Here is a 26,794-nt window from a genome sequence, read left to right as displayed (position 1 = left end):
TTCTTGCAAGTGTGTCAAAGTGGTATTTGTACAGACTGTATTAACACCGTAGGTGTGAATAATGCATGCATCGTCATCGTCGTCCATCTGACTTTAGCTGAAGCGAAGCTAGAGAGAGGATGCAATGGGAGATTTCCTACAGTAAGCTAGATACTGCTTCAAATTGAAAACGGAGATGATCTTTTGATTTAAAGACAAGTTCCTTAACCTGTGTTGTCAATATCGCCAATAAAAAGTAAATACTCTTCAGTTACGAAGCATTTGTTCGTAGGATTAACGCCAACTGCAGCAAACACTTACTACGCGATCCCGGTTTGGCTGTTTGTGACGGTCAGCTATGACAGTATTGAGCCTCGATTTTTGCAGATTTCTGCGAAACTTGCTCAAATAAAAACAATCTACCTAGATTATGTACACTTTAAGCTCAATGTACATACCTTGTTTGGCCAATCTGGTCGATTGTGGAAAAAAAGTAGAACCGTTTTTAATTATGGAGAGCCATCGCGCTAACTCGATTATAAGAGAGAATAACAGAAATGTAGCTAGAATCCACACCTCCAACAAGTTAACCTAGACGCAAAACTGTACGTCCAATCCAAAAAATAGGATAAGGAGGAAAGGATATTTTCCGAGAACCAAGACTCTGCCGAAACCAGAGATGTCCTTTAAATGTCTGTGTGGTCAGACATACGACTCTATCGGCAGTTTCAAAATCTTGTTCCTTCTGCTTTCTCTGACGAATTTTACCCACCTCTCCATTGAAGTTAGTGAGAGAATTTGAAAGGCTGCTCTCGCTTCAAGGCTCATAGCTGACAATCTGTAAATGTGAGCTCTTTAGTAGTTACATTGGCTGAAAGAGGACAATTGTCTCTACATTTTAAGGTATAACATGTTTCTGTAAGTTAAACTATATGAAAGTTAGAGGAATTTGTTTGACAATTTAATTGACTATCAAGAAAACAACAGCCAGCAAGCTGCTCATTCATAATTCAAAATTGGCTGAATATTTGAAAAAGCTGAATCATTTGGGAATAGCTGAATGTCTTGTGAACATTTTAAAGGTTGAATGGTGTCTCTAGCTGAAAGTATTTTGAAGTAGTCAAGTTTGAAAGAGGAGGAAGCTTTTTTAATGATTTGAAAGGATTTACCATTACAAAGGCAAAGCACACCCAATAAATAATAAATATATATGTGAGAGAACAAAGGTTGTGTCCTTGCCGAAGGCAAAGCACACCCAATTACCACGCAACAAAACACTACATTCTAAGCAGACACATAAAAAAAACGAAATTCACGAAGTTACATTTGTATTTCGAACAAACGGCAAACATATCGGCAAATTTTTACATTATTTACCGCCTTGCATCATGGGAATTGACCAGCCAATGAGCCACGCTATCTTCATTTTTTCACGTCCTTATTTCATTTTTCAGTCAGTTTGACAGTATAACCTTCAAATGCACAATGCAACCCTTCTGTCTGCTTCTTTCTCAAGTAGCTTTTTCGTTTTTTCCATTAATACTCCAATTGATAATTATTAGTATAAGAGTATAGGGCTTCAAAATGTTTTTGCAGTACTTAAGGTTACAGCTTCAGTACGAAAAAATATTCAATGTGCAATGCATAATAGATTTTCCTAGACATGAATAATTAGAATGAGATGGAATCTAAAGAATTTAACCTGTAATCTCATTCTAATTATTGAATAATTAGAATGAGATGGAATCTAAAGAATTTAACCTGTAATGTACTTAAGAATTATTGTGACTGTTTTTGCTGTATAATAATAGAAAACGTACATCCTACTCCAGAAGAAATGTATACAATTTTATGTTTCGAAGCATACTTCTTAAAAGTATATCAAAAGTGAACTATTTTCAAAGCATACTTAAAAGTACATCAAAAGTGAACTATTATCTAAGTATACTTTTTAAAAGTATATCAAAAGTGAACTATTTTCAAAGCATACTTAAAAGTATATCAAAAGTGAACTAAAAGTGTGCTATCCATATTTTAGTATACTTATAGTATACTTTAATATACTTCTTTTTTGTAAGGGATGGGTGCAGTCAATAGCACTGATTAGGTAAATTTGGGAAACCAATATACATTGGGGACAGGCGGATCCCACACCTCGGGCTTCACACGAATGAGGGTGGATTTTCTTATCCCTGACCTGTCTGCCACCTCCCAGTTGCAGAAAATCTTTACAGCCTATTTGCTTGACTTTTGTTGGGCATTCCAACACAGAGCCCAAGTCACTCAGTACAGAGATCCAAAAGAATGGCTCTCGGATATCTATAACGATTTATCAACCAGTCATCATTGTGAGCCAATAAATCAGCACGATCCCTGAACTCCCGCTCGTGCGCAGAGGTACGCAGATTCTCACGCCATGTGCTTTTTCATAAATCTGAAACTCTTTGTAGAAACACCCATACACGTTTCTACACCGATTTTCATGCGTACGCGCCTTCATACATTTGGCCCCCGGACAGTAGCCTATTGGTAAGTCGCACAAACATTTGTGCAGACAGGTCTGTAAAACATACCCTGCTGTGGTAAGTACATGGAGTTAGAGACCAGGAAAGAAAGAATGTTTGTGTGCAACGGTAACAGTATGTGTGTGTGTGTGCATGTGTGTTTGTGTACGTCCTCTAGTCTTTGAGGAAGAGATTTGGAAATGTTATCGAATAAGGGGAGTCCTCAGTTTAAATGACTTCAGTGCAGAAAATTTAAGAAAAGCTCATTGAAATGCATATGGCTTTGTACCTATATCATTGTGGTTCACCATGCAGAAAGAAAGAAGGAAAGAGAGAAACTTTCACTAACTGTCTCTGGAGGAGGGGATCCCACTGAATAGCTCCTCCCAAGGTTTCTTCAATTTCTTCTCCTCTAGTGAGTTTTTCCTTGTCTTCCTTGAGGGTTAAGGTTGGTTGAGGGGCAGTTCTATGGGCATATGTGAAGCCCTCTGTGACATTGCTTGTAAAAAGGGCAATACAAATACATTTTTATTTTATTTGAGAAAGGATAACAGATTTTAATTAAAGTGGCACTTACAATGGCAAGGATTTGGAGAGAGGAATCAAAGTTTTGGGAATGTGTGTGTGTGTGTGGGTGTCTGTTTGCAGAAACCCCAAGAACATGAACTAAAACCCTGTTGCTCACACAGTCGCAATCCTTTCTAAGTCATGCCTTGCCTCTCTCCAAACAAGGTGTCACGTCTAAAACCAGTCAACCCACAAATTTCCTACCCTGCCACTTTTCCAAAAGCCACTCAGAAAGGCATATACATCTCTGACCGCCAAAGTACAACATTCATTTGATAGCTTAGTTTCTGTATTAAGCTAACATCCATACTATCCTTCCCGTAGCAGGAGTCAGCTATCAAAGGTCCCTGGAAAGGTTCTTTGAAGAGAAAATCATGCTCGGATGTAGTAGCTGCATAAGTGGTTGGTGCAGAGTCTTTGAACATCCTTCCCCTCTGATATTGAGTTTGAAGCTTTAAGGGGGGGAGGGGGGGGGGTTATTTAACAGTCCTTTTAAGTGGAAGCTTTATGGGTGGCTGTACACTTGCCATACACTAAGGGGCAGAGTACAAACACTGGTGGGACCTACACGTACACATACTGTACACACACTCAAACCCACCCAAGCTCACACACATGCACGATGTGAGATAGTATAAGCTCAGACACATTCACATGAGACCCTTTGGTTTCCCTTATACTACCCAAGCTCACGCACGATGTGAAATAGTATAAGCTCAGACACATTCACGAGATCGTTTTGTTTCCCTCTTATACTACATTTGACGGAAATAATCAAAAGATTCAACCATATCCCCTGTCAAATTATAGGTGTGTATGTGTGTGTTTTGAAGTTTATAGGAAAAGTGGAGTAGACCCCACAAACTAAACTTTTCTGTGTCTCTCATACTTGTCAGGTCTAGGGTTAAACAGTGCAGTGCAAGGAGAGACAGGCTGTAATAACAGGGCAATGCTATGATTGGACCTGGTCTCTGAGATGGGATAGGGGGCCACATTCTGAGCTGGGTCCAAGGGCTCGGGCCCTGGGACCTGGGCTAGGGATTTTAGGACTGGGGGCTTAGTATTTGATGTGTGGGCTAAGGGATTCCAGGGCTGGGGCCCTTGAGATGGGTTTGGCCCTGGTGCTAGGCCCTGGAGCTGAGGCCCTAGAGTAAGTTTTCCAGGGACTGAGGCAGAGGTCTGGGCTGGGCCTGGGTTGATCCAAGATCTGGCTGGCTTATCTGGACCCACTGCTCTAACAGCAGAGTGATTCAGTAGCATATGCACCGCCTGACCTCTCCAGTCTAAACAATGAGCACAGGGAACTGGAATGGAAAGTCTGTCTCAACTCTCCACCTCACCTTTTAACCGGGAGCAGCATTTTTTATTTTTTTTATTCTCTCCATCGTACTGTGATATAGCCTCGGTATTCGTGGTGTAATCTGTTCTCTTCTCATTCCATGGACTTCTTTCCTTTATTTCTGTGTTTCTCTTTTAAATCCAATTGTATTTGACCTCCAGCCTACCACCCCCCCCCCCCCCCCCCCCCCCACACACACACACACACACACACCTGTCATTGGTGTCCTGGCCTAGCCGGAGCCATCACTCAACATTGGATACAGTGCGAAGCAGAAGCCGGACAATGCCCGGTGTCTGGCCCAATAAGTGAACATGTCAGTTGGCGGCCGCCACTCCTCGCCTGCCCGTCATCATCACATCGGCATCACCAGGCTACCAGGCCCCCTACTTTGTTTGCTGTTACAGGCGGCAGTGTGACGAGTGCCCCCCCTCCACTTTCCCCCATTTCTCCTGAGTTTATTTTACTTCTCCCAGGTTAAAATTGAGTACGGATGGAGTTATGAACATTGCTTTTCTTGTGAATTTAGCCTTATAAACCGGCCCAGCGTATATCTTTCCACTCTTATCTTTTTTCGTTCTTTGAGTTTGGGTTGCGGTGCCTGCGGATTTGCTGGGTAAAAATTTGCTGGGTACAAATTTGAATGGTAGTCTAAACCCTGTCAGTGATGTTTGAAGTACCATTTTTAATTTCCAGGATTTTTTCATGGTAAACTAGGTTAATCTTCATTGCCTAGAATCAAGACACCCCCTCCTGATGAAAATATCATGGCTACATCCTGAATGACATACAACAAACATTTGTGATGTTTATGTGTAACCAAAGATCAGATAAAGCATCTCTACCCAACCATCCAGTCCGTACAATTGGTTTGTAAAAAAAAAAAGAAAGTCTTCAGCTAAAACTATTTCACGGAAAAGCCAGGTTCGAGAACAGAAAAATATATATTGGGGAACAGCGTTTTGGATATTTAGACTAGAGTTATTCGAGTTATTAGGGTCAGGGTTATGGATATAGCAAGCCGAAAACGGGCATACGTCAAGAACAATATTATTGGTTAAATACCTGGTTAAATAAAGGTTAAATAAAATAAATTTAAAAAATTATGTCAATCTGATACAGAAAGTACAAAAGTATTTTGCTGCATTGATGCAACAAGAACAGACTCTAACCCCCTATTCACACTGGACACGTCTGCGGTGTGTTACGGCTGCGACGCGGGTGTGGGAGCTGGACAACAAGAGAGCAAAACTACTTCATGTTTGGCCAACAACAATAGGCTGAACGGGGATTTGAACTCATGAACATAAGGTTAGAAATCAGTTTCTCTACCCTCTCTGCTACACACCAACTGTTGAGATGATATGAATAGAAAGGGTAGAGTATTAGCTTCTTATAGGATATTGAAACTCTTCTTGAGTTGATCTCTTTCCAGACTCTCAGTCAATGCACAACTAACAATAGTCATGTGGGCAACTGGGCTAGGGCAGTGCTCATATTCAGCTCCTTGCGAGAATAGCCTGTGACAGTACAGCAGCCGACATTCTGGTCCCATTAAACTACACAACATGCACAAATCAGGGTGACCAACAAGATTATATTAACTAACAAACAATAACATTACAAACATCTAACTGAACGAACAAGTCTTTGCGTTTTTTGACATGCCGCACTGCATGCTGGGTACCCAAGGGTGCTGACGCTGATTATCTAGCTGTGCTCCAACTGCGTGATATGAGTATTAGTTTTTAGTCAGCTTTGGGACAAAGGTTAAGAAACGGTTGACATTTCAAGGTGAAATTGCATGAAATTGTGCATGGTATTTCAGAATGATGTCATCCTGTTGAACTAAACAGATAATAAAAATTATGACAGGCCAAAAGACTATGGCTGGATTCCAACCTACGACCTTATAGTTTACAGGTCACCATCCCAGCCCATTGAGCTGTTCTCAGTGTTGAATATTGTCATGTTCAGTTACTGTATAAAAAAGTAAGCTGTTTCTCCTGTGGTAAGCGTTGTTAGATTCAGCCTAAGTTGAAACTGCTTGTACATTTCCTATAAAAACGGGACAACGGGATGACTGGGTTGCTGCTGTAAAGAATACCTTTCTCATCGTTTTTTTAAACAGGTTGTTTGGAGTGCCATAACTTGTCATGGAAGGGAATTTTAAATCATGCCTAGCATCAGTGGGAATGTGTCCTGGCTTGGGTTACTGAAATGAATTTGTGCAACAGGCAAGGGATCCACCTGAATAATCAATTTACTTCATTAGAGATAACCATTAGAGTTATCTCTACCATGCATAGACTATAAGTATCTACCTACTGTGGTGAACCTGGCTTGTTTTGCAGTGGTTTACACAGTCTCGCTAAACAGATGATCGGAGTGTTGTGATGGGCTCAAATAAACACGCATTGCTATGTTTTTACAACCGGAGGATTGATCGGAAGACTAGAAACCATTTTGTCGGAATAAAAAATTAAAAACTATGCCTCTGACTGGTTTTTAATCTACAACCCTTTGCTTACCAGCACAACATCTCAGCCAATTGAGCCATTCCCAGACATGGATTACACAAAACTGGATAATCAAAACAGCTGTTTCTCCAATGGCGAGCATTGTCAGATTTGGTCGAAGTTCAAACAGCTGTAATTCAGTCATATTTCGACATGTCAAGGTGAAACTTTGCATGGTACTTCAGGGTCATGTCACCTTAAAGCCTATTAAGTTTGAACCATCCTTCAAAAATATATTTGATTTTGTGACAAACATATTGAGGCAATGTGTACATTTACATAAATACACCCCTTTCAGCCATTTTGTATTTGATTCAATTGTCTTAAGTAACATTTTTAAATACGTCAATGATACATATCTGTACAAAATCTCAAGTCAATTAGAGCTTTGGTTCAAGAGAGGAATTTTTAAGGTTTTCCAAAATTATCACTGTACAGGAAAATCCATCATGGCGGACCTTATGGGTCCTTGAGGCTTTTTTGTTCCTCATGAAAAATGAGGCATGCACACCAAGATTCAGAAGAATTGGAACAATGGGGTGGGAATTCCATCACTTTGAAAATTGGACTTTTGGGCGTGGCCTGTGGCGCCCCCTATGGTCTGATGTGGCCCATATTTGGTGTGGGGGTACCCACTTGGATGTAGTATCAATGTGCCAAATTAGAAAATTTATGACTAGGGACTTTTTGAGATATTGAGGCGCAAGGAGAAGAAAAATAATAATAAGAATAATAAGAATACCAACAATAACAATAGGTTCCCTCCTACCGGAGGAACCCTAATAAAACTAACGAATACAATAGGTTCCCTCCTACCGGAGGAACCCTAATAAAGTAGCTAGCTTGTGCTACTTGTCTTGAATACCTAGGTCTGTTGTAGAGGGATCCTATTGGTGATGTGTCGTTTGTGAACGATCTACAGAATTTCAGATTCTACTGCAATGCCTTAGCTTACACGCTCGCCTACGCTCGTTGTTGCCAAGTATGACGTGTACAGCTGGTTGCGAGCGTGCACAAGCCTCAGAGCTATGAGCATGGCGAGCCACTGTACTGCACAAGACCGGATGAGTCAGAAATTAAAAGATGCCACAGTCTGTTTATCACTCTCGCTTGCCTCACTGCGCCACTGAGCACTTTCCATAGAAATGAACTGGGGCGCCATCTTTAAAGAGATCTTTTGCTTGTTCTCGTTATATAAGTCTATGCTTGCCTCACTGCACCACTGAGACTTTCCATGGAAATGAACGGGGGCGCCATCTTTAAACAGCTCCTTTGGTCTAGTAATATAATATATATATTTAAACTGAGGAGCTGGGGTCTGGGATCGCACAGACAAGTCACAGTCACAAGCTACTAGTTAGCAACACTTAACATGCACATTTTTACTTTTGACTCACTTCATATGAAAGAAATATCAGCTAGGCCTATAAACACCCTCATGAACTTTAAATCAATTAAATAACCAGAACATTATTAGCTCCACCTTACTTCATCAATCAGCTCTTAATGCAGACTGAAGGGGGAAACTCTGCTAAGCATTAAAGGCATCATCAAAATGCGCAAAAAATATTTTTTTACTAATAAATTTATATCTCCCACAAACCTTTTCACAAGTGTTTTGAACAAACCAGAAATTATGAAATAAACAAGGATTTATAGTAAAATACATATATGTGCTACGCAAGGATCAACCTAGACTTCACATTTGAACTGTGACAGTTGTTAGAATCCCACTCATCAAGATTACCATAGCATGGTTAGAAAATTACTTCACCGCTTTAGGTCGGTGGAGGATCATTTTGAATTATGTGAAATAAAATAAAAAGTTCCTCAGCTACCTTAACGTGGTGGAGGAGTTTGAGTGGCTCAGTGATTCTTGGAGCTATTTTGTCCTGGGCATTAGCCACTGGTAGGGTCTCCCAAGACAAACAGGTCTTGGGGGAGAGCCCAGACTAAGAGCGGTTTAAAAAACCCTGATGGATAGCAGCCGGACTTCAGCTACCTCGCCTGGACAAGGGAAACCGGGGCACCCTCCCGGAGCCAGACCCAGGAGGGGAGCTCGCCGGTGAGCATCTGGTGGCCGGGCCTTTGCCTATGGGGCCTGGTCGGGCTCAGCCCGAAGAAATAACATGGACCCACCACCCGCAGGGACAAGCAACAGGGTCGGGTGCTATGTAGACCGGGCAGGGGGCCTGGGCGACCCGATTTCCCGGCAGCATAGACTAGCTCTAGGGACTTGGAACTTCACCTCGCTAGCGGGGAAAGAGCCATAACTGGTGCGGGAGGTGGAGCGGTACCAGCTAGATGTAGTTGGGCTCACCTCCATGCACAGTAATGGCTCTGGAACCAAGCTCCTGGAAAAGGGTTGTTTGTCCTTTTCTGGAGTTGCCCAGTGTGAGAGGCGGCAGGCGGGAATGGGGATACTCACACTACTCAGCCTCCCGGGGAAAGCTTATGCCAGGGTGCTGGAAAGGAGGCTCCGACCGCTTGTCGAACCTCAGATTCAAGACGAACAGTGCAGTTTCAGTCCCGGTCGTGGAACAGTGGACCATCTCTTTACCCTTGCAAGACTACTGGAGGGGTTCTGGAATTTTGCACAACCAGTCTACATGTGCTTTGTGTACTTGGAGAAGGCATTCGACCGGGTCCCTCAGTGGTTTATGTGGGGGGTGCTGCGGGAGTATGGGGTGCCGGACTCGTTTCAACGGGCTATCCAGTCTCTGTACGCCTGGAGTTAGGGCTGGGCGATATATATTTAAAAAAAAAATCTCGATATTGTCAACAATTTTACGATATTGGAAATATATCTCGATATGTTTGCATTTAAATAATAAAAAAAACATGATTTTCTTTTGCCTCCTTTAGAAAACAACAAAACAATTTAGATAGAACAGCTATTGTTAAAAGTACAAAATGTGTAGTGCAAATTTATGCAGTTGCCATAACATGGTACTTGCAACTTGACAAAATGGACCTCACATGGAACAATTCATGCAGAGGTCCTTATGTGACAGGACAAAACGAGAGTGCCTGTGCGAGTGCAATTTTCAGTGTCTGTGTGTGTACTGGCCTTTGGCAATAAAACAATTGGTCTGCTATGTGCAGGTATTGTAGGGGGTTTGACCAAGGGCTCCCTCAAACTCTGTCTTGTTTGACTTTAACACTGACCTATGACCCTATCCTACCTCCCATACACTCCCACCCCCTCTCTTCTCAGTTATCTCGGTAATGCTCAGCTGATGATTTGAAGGTACTATTATGTAGGTACGTATGTGCTCTCTCTCTATCTAACACTCTTTCTCTGTGCTCCTCAGATGGGATGAACTGCATGAACAAGGATCACGGCTGCGCCCACATCTGCAGAGAGACCCCCAAGGGGGGTGTGGCATGCGAGTGCAGGCCTGGCTTTGAGCTGGCCAAAAACCTCAGAGACTGTACACGTATGTACCCTTCCCAGAGAACCCCACACTAAGCACACACTCCCCAGTTTGATTTATATTATTGAGTATTGGACAAAAGTACCAGTCTGGTCCTCTCCTCCAGAGCCAAGGTCAGAATCCTTGGCTTTGGAGTGTTCCCTGGTCTGGAAGGGAAGGTGCTGGGTTATAGTTACTCTGGGAGAGGTCCCCAGGGCCTCCTAAAACACATATCATGTGGCCTGTTGAGACAGCTAGAGGCTAGGACGAGAGACAAAGCCAGGGTAAACTAACAACTGTTGTAGGCTTTAGAGACAAATATAAAGGAGTATCTATTTTCACAACAAAAATTAAGGAGTATCAGTTAGGCTTGGTCCATGTAAACACTTTAGTCTTTTTTAGTTTTGTGGTTTCATGGTTGCTCCATGAGAGATTTTTGTCCAAGTCTTCAACCTAAAATGCATTTGATGTGCAATTTTCCAACCCAAAGCACTTGTTTATTCTTTTTTTATCATGAGCAGAAACCTTTTTTCATACTTTAAGGATGTTTTAAAACAATTGTATTAATCTTATTCATTCCTCACCCTGAATGCCTCAAGCCATGGAATTTCAATCAGTGCAGGGTTCCAGAGGGGGAAATAAAACTGCTTTATTAGTTGCACTTTTATTTGGCAAACACATTTTGTCCTGCTTAGAGTGTACCCTTGTCAAATCCTTAAAGCTGTTAAATGTGTCCCTCTATGGATTGAAAGGATTTGGTAGCTACTACATCACCCAAGAAGTTCATTTATGGTAAATGTTTGCTAGCAAAGTGTTTACAGGGGTGGGGTTGGGGGAAAAGGGGTTTGAGATGGGTTGGGGAGTTGGGGGGGAAAGGGTATGGGTTGAGGTGCAGCTGTATACACACCATGAAGAGACTCTAGCTATAGCTGCTTGGTGGCTAGCAAACTGGCTAGTAAAAGGGCTAACGAACGAGCTAGTAAATAGGCCAGCGGTGGAAGGGCCATGTGATTTTATAATCTACCGTCTTGTTTAAAGAGGAACAGGACCAGCTCTGTCCGTCTCCAGATGAAACACACACCTCTCCAGACTCCCTTCGCCTCCTCCGTCGCTTTCTCTCTCTTCTCAGGACATGCTCATAAAAGTCAAAGAATGGCACGTTAACAGATTTTGGTTGTCCTGATTAAACTCCCGTAGACAGACTGCATAGGAGCTTCACCACTCTCTCCCACCGCCCCTCTCACTTTTGCTCTCTCTCTCAAATCTCTCCTTTCTACTTACCTCTCTCTCCGTCTATCTCCGTTTCTGCTCTCTTTTTCTCTTCCTCACTCCTTCACTCTGTCCCTCTTTCCCTCCCTCTGTCCCAGGGCCAGCTCAGTCTGGTGAAGCCATTTAACCAGATGTTGTCATGTGTAGAAACAAAGTAAGCCCAGTGCAAGCCTAGTTCCAGTCAGCATGGCCTGCTGGCTACTTTATTACCCCACATTAGGGATGCCCCCTAGAGGCATCCTCTGTTATATTTGGGGGTGGGGGCTGACACTTAATATCTGAGGTAGTGGCAGACAGTGAATTCATTTCTGCTTAGCCATCTGAAAACAGCATTCCAAGTGATTTGTGTATTTGAGGCCTAGCATGTGGGTGTGTATGTGGGCGGTGTGTGTGTGTTGAGGGGTGGTCATGTATAGTAACCCTCCCTCGTTGTCCTCATATGTTTCCAGTGACGTGCAACTATGGAAACGGGGGGTGTCAGCACACGTGTGATGAAACAGATGTGGGTCCGGTATGTGGCTGTCATCAGAAGTACGCCCTGCACTCAGACAGCAAGACCTGCATTGGTGAGTGACAACTAAACACTCATACACACACTGCTTTCCTGGTTAGGTTGAATGCCCCCGATGTATATGATATTCTTCATATTCACATTATACTCTTTGGATTCACATCAATGAATGTACTGGGATTCACATGAAGGCGCGCTCACATGCACAAGGATTACAAACTTTTGGACTGGAGCTATTGCTAAACTTCCAGTACAGTCGTTAATTTGACCCTTTAACAGTACCATCAAGAGACGAGGCAAACAGGCAGACAATTGTAGAGCTTTCTGTTTGTGTCTGTGTATGTGTGAGAGGAAAAGAGACAGGAACCGTGACAGAGTTGTTCTTCTCCTCCAGCAGTCTTTCTCTCCCCTGCCCTGGCCCCAGATTATTTAAACACAACAAAGAAGGGAGAGAGATATAGATAGAGATGGAAAGTAATTGAGCTGCTGACACACACAGAACAAGAGAGTGCAAGAGAAACCATTAGAGAGAATTAAATGGAGTGTGAACAGACAAGAATAAACCATTCCATTATTATCAAAACAATGTGCATTGTTTCTTGACACACATAGCAATACACATTTTTGCTAGATCGTTCACTCAGTACAGATATTATGAGACAAAAATGACTAGGTATAAACACTGAATGAAGTAGTTCTTGCAATGACATGTCAATATATATTGTGTCATTATTTAATATAATTATTATAATAAAAAAAACATAACTCTCTGTCTCTGTCACACACACTCCAATACTCCAATAAGTGTCAGAGTACTTTTTGGAGTGGTGGCGTGTTATGGCCCAGGGATGAGGTTCCGTATTATGTGAGAGCATTAGTGAGATCCGTAAGGTGGTGGAAAAATTAACAAGATGTTGATGATATGGCCGTTGTCGGGCCCAAAGTCTACGCAGCCTTTTGCCAAATGGGAAACTTTAACACACGCCTTTCAATAGAGCTGTAATGTCCTCAGGCGACCTTATTATAATTTTTTGGTTGTTAAATTACCTATTCAAGGTAAGTAAAGTTTTACGTGATTGTTATTTTTTTTCAACCTTGCACCACTCCCACATTGCGCTTGAATCTCTTCTAAACTCAACTTATATTTTTTGGGCAGGGGGGGGGAATCGGGCAGGACCCAGTTCTATTTCCACAATGTTCTACACCAAGAAGTTCTGTGTATATGTGCATCGGTGTTTGTGTATCCCTTTAAATTGAAAGTGAATTACAGACTGCAAAGATCTGCAACCCCATGCCGACAAGTTTATTATCACACTGGGAAGCAAATTGGAAGCCAAACGATGGCAGACAAATATGCAGTTATCATCAGCATGTGAATTTTTTATCCTTTTTTTCATTTATTTATTTTTCTATATGTTTCAGCTTGCCATCCATCATTTTGTCATCCAAGAATGTTCCAGATAGTTCCAGTTTTTGCGAGGAGAGAAGGATGACTCCCAGCTAGAGGTCAGTTAGTCAGTAATTCAGTCAGTCTACCAGTCAGCCAATTCATCTGCCAGTCTATCAACCAGTTATTTAGCCAGACAGTTGGTCAACAAACAGGCAGTCAACCAGCCAGTCAGTCTGGCCATTAGGTTACCTGTCCAATTGACAGCCTGGTCAGATATTCTCATGCAAGTGAAAGCCACTGACAGGCAGAAGGGACAGACGTTACAGATGAATCATCATGTGCACACAAGCCAACGAGGTGGCCACCGGCACAGTCAAAAGGAACACCAGCGTGCTAACGTGCTACATGCTCACAGTCAGGCTAAGGTCGCACACAGCACAAGTGTGCTACTCCAATAACACTCAGTCTATCTAATCTAGCTCTGAAGTTGTACTTGCGGTGGTGCATTTTTGTAACCACAAAAGGGTCTTTCAAAGTCTGTAAGAACTGGAATTATATATATTTTTGTTACACACTTCTTTTGAATGAATTACAGGTACACACACTTTCTGTGATACACTTGTTTTTTCATTCCCATGTGCTGTCCTTCCTGCTGTGCTGGAACACTGGAGACCTCTCTCATCTCCATCTCGTATCAATAGAAAATAGTAATGTCACAATCATCAGCAGACATTTTCTCTAACAGGTCTGCCTTCAGTTGTGCTCCTAACTCTTTCCCTTCCAGCCAATCCAGAAAATGAGAACAAACTCGATGACTAAGAAGAGGACAGCTCCATGTAGAGTGAAAGCAAACGTGAACCCTCCTCTCCTCTCTATCCCCTTCTGTCTCGTCACTCTCTCCTTCCCTCCCTCTCTCTTTCTCTGGTAGTGAGAGAGAAGGCCTATGTTTATCCAAGTCTCCTAAATGTTATCCCAACCATCTTTGACTGGCTAATCCTTCTCTCCCCCCCCCCCCCCTCTTCTTCCTTCTCCATTCCTCCTCCTGCTTTCTGGTGATAGTTACTGATTGCCTGTCTTGTCTTGAGCATCCATGTTCAAAATTGTGTTCATAAACAAAAGTTTAAGAGTTATTTGAGGTGCATAAGTAGTTGTATGTGAGGGAAAGAGAAAAGGGAGAAATGTTCACGATGAGTCAGTGTGGGGGTTGGGCGGGCTGAGGGCGCAGGGTAGGAACAGACATCTCAATTGCAGCCTGATCTGACATAGAGCTCCCAACAACCTCCCCTACTCCACCACCTCCTCCACTTCCTTCTCTTCCCTTTCTTCCTTACCGAAAAGAAAAACCGATACTGCCACAGAAAAAAAAATCTGTTTTTGTGCAACCCCTCCAGACCACAAAAAAACAAGAACAATCAACATCTTGAAACCACACAGACCTGGCCGTCACCTCTCACCCCCGCACAAGCACCAAATTCCTCACTAGCATCTGATCCACCTCAACAATCCATCCCTTTCTCCATAACTGCCCAGCCCAGAGACAACCGATGTGTAGCCCAGGCCCTTCCCATGAATATTCAATAAAAGTCGATTGCCTGTGTCGTGGCCCCCTCCCCACCCCTGAAGCATGCCTTTTTCTTTAATGTATCTGCTGTTCATCCTCATCAAATCTTTGTCGCTAATCAAAAGTCCTCTGTCTGTCCATCTGCATGGCTGAGTCTGCTCTGTTTATTTATTTTTTTGCTTTTTCATTGTTACAGTTTTGAATTTATACCCGTGAATTCAAGTCTACATTAATTGCAACCTCTGTCTTTCTGCTCTATATAGTGTTGTTGACACATATTAGTAATAGTGTTTTATAGATCAACTTCCTTACCCCATACTTTCCATATGTAAGTTGCCCTACAGTCCTTTATGGTCCTGGAGACCCCCCCCTTCCTGACCTAGTCTTACTCAACCTCCCCCCCGTAGACATGCACTTAATCTATCTCCTCTCTCCTGCTCTCTCTCCCTCTCTCTATCTCTAGAAAACACTTAAGTATATTCAGTTCCTTCTATTCTAGATTGCAGACAGACTCGGGCTCAAGCACACATGCAGATGAAGAATCACACACACAAACAGACACACACAACCCCTAACCGTTAGCCAAGGATCATGAAGCCTCTTTTTGTCCGTGAGGGTACTTCAGTAAGTCCTCTGCTTTGTCCACCAATCCTCAACAAACAAACTGCCTCAGAGAGAGGTGGGTGGGGTTCAGGCGGGAGACGGGTTGGGGGGTAGAGGGGTGGTTGAAATGGGCCAAACAAGGGTGATGGAAGAAATTTAATTACTACCCCCAACCCCCTTCCCGCTCCATACGAGGACTCTGTACATCAAACACGATTGTAGGCCCCATTGTACTGAGTGGCAGTGCCCTACCCCTGCTCCCCCCATTCATAGAAGTATGCTCATTCAGAGCTTACTCACCCCCCTCCCCTGTCTTTCCCAGTGAAAGACACCCTATCTTCCCAGATATCCAGGGCCCGTCCCGAGCACACCCGTCGCGCCTGTCCTCCTACCGCTCCTCCCTCCTTACCCCCCTCTTCTCACACTCTGACCCTGCTACTGCTGCCCAACAGCTGTGAATCTGCATGCCACTCTAACTGTGCCCCCCCCCCGACCTTCTCCAAACCTTCCCCCCGCGCGCCTTCAGCTTGGGAACGTGTTTTCCAGTGTTGACTGTTACAGACAGTTGATGTGTTCCATAGACAAACAGGCAACCAGCACTGCCCCCAGAATACCTCCTCTATTCTGCATGCCCTCTCAATCGCCACCCCAACCCCCCACCCATTCCTCCCATTGTGGCCAATGATGGGAGACAGGTTTTCCCTTCTCTTTTTCTCTTTCTGTTGTCCTCCTGTCTTCTTTTAATATCTTTATCCCACCTTGTCCTTCAGTCTTCTAATCTGGTGACTTGGACAGCCTCGTCCTTCCTCTCTCCTAGTTTTGCTTTCCCCTCATTGTCACCCCCCCTGCTTCTCTTCACCTTTCTGTTATCATCCTCATCCACTCTCTCTCTCTCTCTTGTCCTACCCCCCCCCACCCCATCCACATCCCACCCAACTGCCACCACACCCCTCCAACCTACCCCTTCTTTCCCCTGTACCTTAATACCAACACACCCCTACCCCCTTTACACCACACCCCCACCACAAACTTCTACTCTACATCCTCCACACCACACCCTACCCCCACCACACCCCTCTGCCCTACACCCTCTACACCACACCCTACCCCCACCCCACTCCTCCATTCTAACCCCTTCACACTACACTACTCTGACCACACCCCTCCACACTAACCCTACCACACACCTCCACCCTACCACCTTCACACCCCTCCACCCTACCCCGACCCCCACCACACACATTCACGATACCCCCTTCACACCCCACTCTACTCCATCCTACCCACTTTACATTCCTGCACCCTCCACCCACCAAACCCTTCACCCCATTTACCCCTCACATACCTCCACCCTACCCCCTCCACACCCATTCACAGTACCTCTTGCACACCCCACCCTGTCCCCTCCACCCAACCCCTCTTCACATTCCTCCATCCTACACCCATTCACCCTACCTCTTTCACACTCCACCCTACCTCTTCCACATACATCCCTACTCACATCACACCCCTCCACCCAACCCCCTTCCACATTTCTGCAGCTTGTCTTGAACTGTTTTTGCTCATCTTCTGTCCTCCTCCTATTACTCTTTCTCCCCTGTACTGTACTCTTGTGCTGTTGTGAGGGAATCATTGCTGACACTGTGGGGCCGTTTGGTATGGAAGACAGAAACAGCACCGGTGGCAACAAACAACAAACTTCTAAACTCCCCACTCCCCACCACGACTAATTATTATAATTGTGTATTGAATTATTTCGTTTTTTAATACCCCCCCCTGACCTCCACCAAACACAATCCTCATCCTCCCACAGCTAAAGACTGACACTGATTTTTAATAACAACTTTTGCTTTGGGGTTCAGGGTTTTTCAATTTGTTTTTTTGGGTTGGGGAGATTAACACTAACAGGGATTTTGATGCTTCTTCATGGCTTCTTGCTTCTTGGCTTTGGTTTTTACTCATACGCCAAGAGGTGTGGGCAGGGGCCTGAGGCCGGGCGATTGGACATTGGGCTTCTCATTAACCTTACTGCTCACTGTTTGTCCCCTTGTCACTTGTGTTTTAGAGAGAGATGAGGCTGCAATTGAGAGCTCTGAGTTCAATGCCACTTCAGTAGCTGATGTGGACAAGCGGGTGAAACGGCGGCTACTTATGGGTAACTCTTTTCTTCCTCTTTCTATGTGTTGCCATGGCGCTTGTGCTTGTATCCCACTTTCCTCTCTTTTTTATGTAGTTTTATTTTGTCTTTTTAAATGTACACGTTTTTTTTGTAAAAATTTTTTTTATGATTGATCCATTTGATTTAATATTTCTTACCAACATGGTCAACCCCTAAGCTTATCGTTTTTATATAGGCTAAAATATAGTGAAAATACAAACTGAAACACTGATTGCTATACTCCTTCCAGCTCTCTGTCCCTTTACCTAAAGTATGTCTCGTGCTCTAGGTTTCTACTAAGAACTAACAGTTGTTTTCCCGGTTAGATAAGGCTTCAAAGATAGGACAGACACTCCTTAAATAGCCTACATTTAAAATAGGGGACAAGGTCAAGGTACTTAAATTACTTGAAGACGCAAATTACTATTTGGTGTAAACATTTATTGTGCACGTCCACTCATATAGACTACCGTATTTTTCGGAAATAAAGCCACGGCTTGTACCCGATTTCACAGTTTTTTTGTGGTTGTACGGATTATATTTTGAAGTGGCTTAGCAAACTAACGTTAGCTAGCATCGCTAACGACATTGGCGAATTAAACTTCGGTAGGTTATCTCAGGATTTGCAAGCTAGCTAATTTCTGGACATGCTGTCAACAACGGAAGTGTGTTACACACTGCTGTAAGATAGGGTGACCAGATTTGAGTTTGTGAAAAGAGGACACTTCATTGTGGCGGGCGGGTAGTAGTGTATTGCATTCCGCAATTGCAATTGCATCGACGAGGCAAAATCCCGGACGATTTTGGAATCCCTGCCGGACGTATTTTTTAGGTCTCGAAAAGAGGACATGTCCGGGTAAAAGAGGACATGTCTGGGAAAAGAGGACATGTCCGGGTAAAAGAGGACATGTCCGGGTAAAAGAGGACATGTCCGGGTAAAAGAGGACATGTCCGGGTAAAAGAGGACGTCTGGTCACCCTACTGTAAGATCGCCTTTACTTGTGCATTGCTTGGCAACTTGGTATCATTGTTCCCGTATCAAGTGCGGCATATATTCCAGTGCGGTTTATACTCCGATTTACAAACACAAAGCTCCCATTCTGGTGGGGTTTGGTTTATAGAAAATGCGGCTTAATTTCCGAAAAATAGGTAATTCTGATCTATCCAAAATGTTTCAATGTACTCAGAGAAATTACAACATGACATTGATGTAAATGCAGCTGGTACATCTTAAGCATTTGTTTGTAATTCTGACAATGCTTATAAACTTTCAAAGAAAGCTTCAACCAAAAGGTTTTCGTTGAATCAATAGTGATCTGAATAGAATAGCTAAATGTTGAACATGCAGTCATTCCATGAGGTATCCCGTATGGCTTACCCTACTTCCCTTCAATTCAAACCCAACCTTTCTTTAAATTTGTCTCCAGGTTTACCCTACAAGAGGAAGAAATCCATATCTGTTCTATATTTTGCTGTGATTAGGGCAATTGTTCAAGGGGACAACCAGTATTTGTTGTCCAGACTTACATAGTGAAGTATTTTATGGGCCCTTGTTCAATAAAATCTCCAGTCAGGAGGACGCAGTGTCAAGTAAAAAGCATGCCTATGTTATTAGAAAAAACTGTATTTTGAGTATTTTTTTTGTTGCTGCCTTGTGGAGAATCTTGACCATTCTCAAATCTTGCTCAGTCTCAAATCTTCCTTTAACAGTTTTTGATGGAATAGGGACCCAAGTCTTTCCATCCTGTTTTCCTCCCTCTTTCGTTGTCTCTCATTTGTGTGTCCTTGCCTGACCTCAACTGTGTCTCCCTGGAGTCTATCAGTGAGAAACACATATCATCATAATAACATCTCATCAAAACTGCTGTATGCTATGCAGGAGGAGAAGCATTTTTTGGCTCCAGTTACCTGAAGAGTTAAGTCTAATTTACAAAGACCCTTCCATCAACAGACAGCAAGTCATTTGAACAGGTCAAAGAATTAAACCATTACTCTTTTTTTAAACACTTGCTGTGCACTATGTCTCTGAGTAATCACTAACCAGACTAACCACTAAAATCATACTAAAACTGGTAACAACCCAACCCCCCTAATTCCAGACTAAAACCATCCGCACTCCCCTTTTAAAGCTTGGGAGCCTAAAGCAGCCCTGTTCTGCTGGGTCTCATCCACCGCTCCTCTTCTTTTTATTCCATTTGTTTACTTTGCAGTTAACAGGCTCAGTTATATACCAATTATCCCCCTACGTCACACAACTGTCAAGCATGCTCAACTGCGCATGTCGGATGCAAAAGACGAACTTCTCCCGGGTATAATACACTTGGAGTGTCAATCAGGTCATCATATAGTATCTCTGGCCACTGGATTTCTGGACAAGTACATTTACGTTTCATTAGTCCATGCACAAAAGTTACTTACCGATACCTTTAAATAGCCTGACCAAGTGATCGGGCAAAACTAGCATGGCTAACGGAGGTCACTTTCTCAGGCAAATGACGAATGAAACAGACTCGGTTAAAGAAATCCGAGATGCTGCCCTTACAAAAAAAGGCTATTAAAGTATACTATAAGTGTACTAAAAAATGGATAGTACACTTTTAGTTCACTTTTGATATACTTTTAAGAAGTATACTTAGAAAATAGTTAACTTTTGATATACTTATAAGAAGGGAGTCAGGTGGATGAGCGGTTAGGGAATCGGGCTAGTAATCAGAAAGTCGCCGGTTCGATTCCCGGCCGTGTCAAATGACGTTGTGTCATTCAATGGGCAAGGCACTTCACCCTACTTGCCTCGGGAGAATGTCCCTGTACTTACTGTAAGTCGCTCTGGATAAGAGCGTCTGCTAAATGACTAAATGTAATGTAAGTATACTTAGAAACAAGAAAAATTATACATTTCTTCTGGAGTAGGATGTAGACTACGTTTTCTTTTATTATACAGCAAAAACTGTCTAAATACTTTTAAAGTAAATTACAGGTTACATTTTTTTAGATCCAATCTTGTATATTCTAATTATTCATGTCTAGGAAAATATATTATGCATTGGACATTGAATCTTTTTTTTTACTGAAGCTGTAACCTTAATTACGGCCAAAACATTTTGAAGCCCTATACTCTTATACGATACTAATAATTATCCACAATGTGTTACAATTTGCTGATACATTTGCAGTTTTTCGAAATACAAATGTAACTTCATGAATTTAGTTGTTTTATTGTTTCTGCTTAGAATGTAGTGTTTTGTTGCGTGGTAATTGTCATTGTTGTGCTGGTTTACCATTGTAACCATGAGTTAAATGACTGTTACGTTTGATAAGAAGAGCTGTATTAAAGCAACATGAGACCCTACGCAGGAATTAGCTTCTTTCAGCTAATAATAAGTGTCACTTTGCGAGGGCCCCCGTTCTCGTCAAGTGATGCAAGATCGGTGGTGTTGGAGGGCCCCCTAAACATATAAATATTATAGTGAATCATAGTAAATGGACATTTATTAAGTTTACTTCTTGAAGTACTTACATTAATTGAAAGTATTCCAAAGTATATTTTGAAGTACTTTAGGAAGTATACTTCATAAAATAAAAGTGCACTACACAGGCTACTTTACAGTATTCAAAAGTAAACTTCAAATACACTATAAGTGTACTTTAAAGTGTACTAAATGACCTAAAAGGTGGGCCAATTCAGTTTACTTTGTACAAAAATAGTATATAAATAAGTACACTACTAGTATACTTTAGGTACCATGATAATAGTATACTTTTTATACTTAAGTATACTTACAAATTAAACTTGAAGTATACTTCTTTTTTGTAAGGGCATTGCTATCTTCAGCAGGCTCGTATCTACAAAAGGCAGTCCTCCCTGACGTTTTTAGTGTAGAATGGAGAGAACGGGCAAAACTAGTCTGGCTCGGGCAAAACTAGCCTGGCTAACGGAGGTCGCTTTCTCAGGTAAATGGGAGTCAGGTGGCTGAGCGGTGAGGGAATCGGGCTAGTAATCCGAAGGTTGCCAGTTCGATTCCCGGTCATGCCAACTGACGTTGTGTCCTTGGGCAAGGCACTTCACCCTACTTGCCTCGGGGGAATGTCCCTGTACTTACTGTAAGTCGCTCTGGATAAGAGCGTCTGCTAAATGACTAAATGTAAATGATGAATGAAACAGGCTTGGTTAAAGAAATCCGAGATGCTGGCTATCTTCAGCAGGCTTGCATCTACAAAAGGCAGAAACTGCCTTGCAAAAACTACAATCAAATCTGAGATTACTCAACGACAATCAGGCGAAAGAGACAAATTTAGCCGTCTAGCTCCATATACTACATATAGAATTCTGGTTGAACTGCAACCAAATTCGGTACCATTCGGGCTTAATAGTGAGTGGACAGGCTCTCTGTAGACGGGCTCTGGTTATAGCTACAGACTCCAGGGCTGCCAACTCTCACGCATTGGCCGTGAGACACACGCATTTAAACCATTTCACACGCTCTCACGCCACACCTTCTATATCTCACGCTGAAAAGGCAACGCCAACCATGTAGCTCTGCTACAATGTTGTAAACAGTAACAGACGAGGCAACATAGACGCGCTAACAGCCCTGAAAAGGGGCTGGGGGGGAATTGTGGTTTGCAGGAAAATTGTGGTTGGCCCCCCAAAATACCAAATCTCACACAAGGTTTTTGGAAAAGTTGGCAGCCCTGAGACTCTGTGACAGGCTCAGTGACAGATTCGGAAACAGGCTCAGTAACAGTAACATGCATTTTCCGTAACAGTAATAGGCTCAATAACAGGCTCAGTAATAGGCTAAGTAACACTCAGTAACATGCTCAGTAACAGGCTCAGTAAGAACCTCAGTACCAGACTCAGTAACAAGCTAAGTAACAGGCTCAGGTACAGACTCAGGTACAGTAACAGGCTTGTTATATACTCAGTTCTTAATCCATATTAATCTATGTATGTATATTACAAGATCCAGCCAGTCTCTCAGTCAACTAGTGTACACTTTTTTACAACTGTATGTACAACTTCAAACGTTTTTCATTTCCGACACATTCAAACAATCCCCTCAGTGAAATTTGGATAGCAACAGCAGCTAGGCTAGCTTGCTCGTAGCACAATTTACCAAGGTCAGCTTGTCCACTTCTTTTGAATGAACCATTTCCCCCTAGATAAATGTCAAGCTTATTATGTTTTTGGGGGAATATTTTCAGTTAGCAGATGGTACTGTTTGAATCGCGATTCCATCTAGTCTAAATACTGCCGGTGACCACGTTAGAATAGCTTGTTTCAAAGGGGGTTCAGCTTATTTCAAAGGGGTTCCTAATGAATGAATGCAATGAGTAGGTTAGTTTTAAATGCTTGAAAATATCACTAGAAGGGAAAAACTTAAGGTGACATTTAAGTCATATAGGTTAGGTTCATTCTACATTTAGTCATTTAGCAGACGCCCTTATCCAGAGCAACTACTATAGTAAGTACAGGGACATTCTAGACATTTGTATTTTGAATTGTACATGAGCAGCAACAAATGTAGGCTATGCTTTTAAATCTATGCAATCTTTATAAATAATAAGTAGTCATTTTTATATAAAATATACAGAAATATCAGTTGTAAAAATTCCAGTTCACAAACGGACCCATCTGCAACCAACGCAAGCAAGCACACCCTACAATTTCCCCAGAAATTGTACCCTCTCTAGTTTATGAATGTTATCCCATTGAGGGAAAACAACTATTTTGCAAGGGAATCTTCTGTACACTTTTTACTACAGTGATGTATAGTACGGGACTGTATTTGTGTGTGTGTGTGTGTGTGTGTGTTTGGCAAGTCCTCTCCTTACAGGTGCTGATCTCACCCCAACATGTGTCCACTTTTGGCCAGTGAAGCTGAAGGGGGGGGGGGGGGGGGGGATATTGTAGGTAATAAATGTAATCCTCCTCCTTTCTCAACCTGTTATCAGTTCCCATTATTTTGTCTTTGATCTCATTTTCCATAATTGAATTACTTCCATCTCTTTCTCTCTCTCTTTCTTCGACCCTGCCTGACCCAGACTCTGTTCCTCTCAGACAAGGTTCCCATGATGCTTCTCATCTCACACACTTACCTCCATGTTTGCTGCTGTGTACGTTCCCATCGCACATGTCTGTGTTATACAGTGTACCATGATGTGTGTGGGTGTTTAATCCACTCCCTTTGAATGCAAACCTTGGCAGATGTCAGAGTACCGTGTCTGTGTATGTCTATCTTTCTGTAGGTGTGTGTTTGTGTGTCTATCCTTCTGCATGTATGTGTTTGTGTGTGTCAGTCTTTCTGTATATGTGTGTGTGTCCATCTTTCTGTATGCCGTATGTGTGTGTATGTATTTGTATGACCGTGTTGTGGCTCACGTCACTCAGGCCTCAGGGTAGGGTGGTTGTCCTGCAGCAGTCTTCTGCCATGGCCGGAGCAGCAGCCTTGTGTTATATTTGACACTGCACTCCATGCTTCTGTGAGACACACACGTGTACACACCACGCAGAAGGATAGACACACAGCATTTGTTGTCTCCACGCTTCTGCTGCAGTTCACTCTGAAGGCACAGCCCATTGGACAGCACCAGACCCAGGCTGATTAAGATAGCTCAGGTGGCAATTAAATCTATCATCAAAAAAATGAAAATACAATAGGAAAAGACAAAAGGAGTGGTTAATATAGAAGGTTAATATTGTTATTATTGATTGATGTTCAGTCAATAGAAATGAAGGTATTGAGGGCTGAGTCCCAGCTTAAAAAAAGCCACCATGTGCAGGACATATTGGGGCAAGGTGTGAAAGGTAAAGGTGGCAAAGTACCTACCTTGCCTGAGGAGTCCAAATAAACCTGTCACCCAGGGAAAGATGTGGCCGACGGGAGAGAGTGAAGGTCTGTATGTGTGTCCGTTTGTGTGCGTCAGAGCAGATTGCGTGATCTCCAGCTGGGGCCTTGCCTGACAGCTAATGTAGGTACCGCAAAGAGAAGGAGATCTTGTTAGCTGCCGAAAGACTATTGTGCCCCGCTTACTCAGATAACAGACTGCACTGAGCTTGATAGGACTTGGCATAAATCAACTTAATAAAGCACACATTTCCCCCTTCTCATCAGACACTAATCAATAGAACATGTGTATTCTGCTCATTGGGAGTGTGTATATGCTGCGCCAGATTTAGGGTTGGAGGAGTGTGAGCAGATGTGTGTGTGTGTGGGGAGCAGAAGTCACGTCCAGAATAGTAAAACAAGGACAATTTGATATTGTGGGGACATTGTTATGGTCCTCACAAGTTTAAGTGCTACTTTGAGGGGTTTTAAGGGGGTTGGGGTTAGAATTACATTAAGGGTTGGGGTTAGGAGTTAGGGATAGTTTTAGGTTGAGGAGCTATGGTTAGGGTTGAAGTTAGGATTTTAGGTTAAGGTTTAGGAAAAACTGGATTTTGGAATAGGACTGAATAGTAAGTCCCACGAGAATAGTAATACAAACTGTGTATGTTTGTAAATCCCTCGTTTATCTGTCTCTCTATAATATCTCTATTCTTCTTCCTAACTGTCAGATCCACGGTGAAGTCTTAGAGGAAATAATGGGTGTATTTTGTGCATGTGATGAATGTTCTTGAGTGTGTGCATATGTGTGCTGGAAAGACACATAAGATATTTTTAGGGAGAAGAGGGGGTGCTGTAGTTAGAGAGCAACTAAAACGACGAGTCAACTCATTATTGTACACAAATGTATTTTTCCTAAAACACTACTCTCTTCCAGGAAATTCTGTGTTGAATTTGGTCTGGTCTAGTTTCAGAAGACGGAGTGAAAACCTAGTTATGTTACACTATACTGGGCCAAATTATGGTTGTGCGTTAGGTCAGTAATTGCTTTCTTGCTGAATTTTATACCACAGTGGTCCATAGTCAATGGTTTGGGATGTCAATTATTCCTTAGGAGACAGAGGGCCTTATGTACGTACATTCGCAAACATAGCGTTATTAGCGCCATGGCCAATCCGCAGATTGCGCGCGCTGTGATACTTCAGTTTACGTTGTATTTACGAAACTTTCAGGTCATCGGGTAATCAGCGCCTATCTCCGCCCACTATACCGTACGTTGCGAGCATTTAAACGTGCAATTGAATGGGCCTCCTTCTCTCTTTCTATTATGGATCAGCCACCAAAGTCAAAACAGTGATGACTGTTTGAAGTGATCCTGATGCCAATATTTATAATGTAGCGAGGAGTTGAACAACTGCTGGAATGGAATGTGAACGCTGAGATTCAATGTAATCTTAGATTTTTTCCAAGTAACTGTAACATTGCATGGCTGTTTAATCTGTAACGCGTAATGATTTCGTGTTCACTCAACTCAAAAAGTGTGATCCTTGTGGCAAAAATCCTATCATGTTACTTAAAGTATACTAGCAGTGTACTTATTTATATACTATTTTTGTACTTACTTATATACAATTGTTGTACTAAGTAAACTGAATTGGCCCACTTTTTAGGTCAGTTAGTACACTTTAAAGTACACTTATAGTGTATTTCAAGGTTTACTTTTGAATACTGTAAAGTAGCCTGTGTAGTTCACTTTCAGTTCATCAAGTATACTTCCTAAAGTACTTCAAAGTATACTTTGGAATACTCTAAAGTAACCTGTGTAGTGCACTTTCAGTTCATTAAGTATACTTCCTAAAGAGCCTCAAAGTATACTTTGGGAGTCAGGTGGCTGAGCGGTGAGGGAGTCGGGCTAGTAATCCGAAGGTCGCCAGTTCGATTCCCGGTCATGCCAACTGATGTTGTGTCCTTGGGCAAGGCACTTCACCCTGCTTGCCTCGGGGGAATGTCCCTGTACTTACTGTAAGTCGCTCTGGATAAGAGCGTCTGCTAAATGACTAAATGTAAATGTAAATACTTTGCAATACTTTTAAGTGCACTTTCAAGTACTTCAAGAAGTAAACTTAATAAATTAAATTATTCCTTACTTAT

At 42.5% G+C, this 26,794-nt stretch overlaps 1 protein-coding gene across 2 annotated transcripts in view; it reads left to right on the top strand.

Annotated features, from left to right (window-relative positions):
* Nucleotides 1–26,794, top strand: part of scube1 (signal peptide, CUB domain, EGF-like 1) — a 145,786-nt gene that overhangs the window by 93,342 nt on the left and 25,650 nt on the right. Inside the window, exons 5-7 of one of the 2 annotated variants that reach the window (XM_067254643.1) lie at nucleotides 10,223–10,348; nucleotides 12,043–12,159; nucleotides 17,724–17,813. In XM_067254643.1, the coding sequence (XP_067110744.1) occupies nucleotides 10,223–10,348; nucleotides 12,043–12,159; nucleotides 17,724–17,813 (333 nt within the window). The remainder of the gene's footprint in view (nucleotides 1–10,222; nucleotides 10,349–12,042; nucleotides 12,160–17,723; nucleotides 17,814–26,794) is intronic. The other variant, XM_067254644.1, reaches the window with a different exon arrangement.

Source organism: Osmerus mordax, chromosome 17 (genome assembly GCF_038355195.1).
Source record: "Osmerus mordax isolate fOsmMor3 chromosome 17, fOsmMor3.pri, whole genome shotgun sequence".
NCBI classification, from domain to species: Eukaryota; Metazoa; Chordata; class Actinopteri; order Osmeriformes; family Osmeridae; genus Osmerus; species Osmerus mordax.
This window is presented reverse-complemented; position numbering and strand designations above follow the sequence as displayed.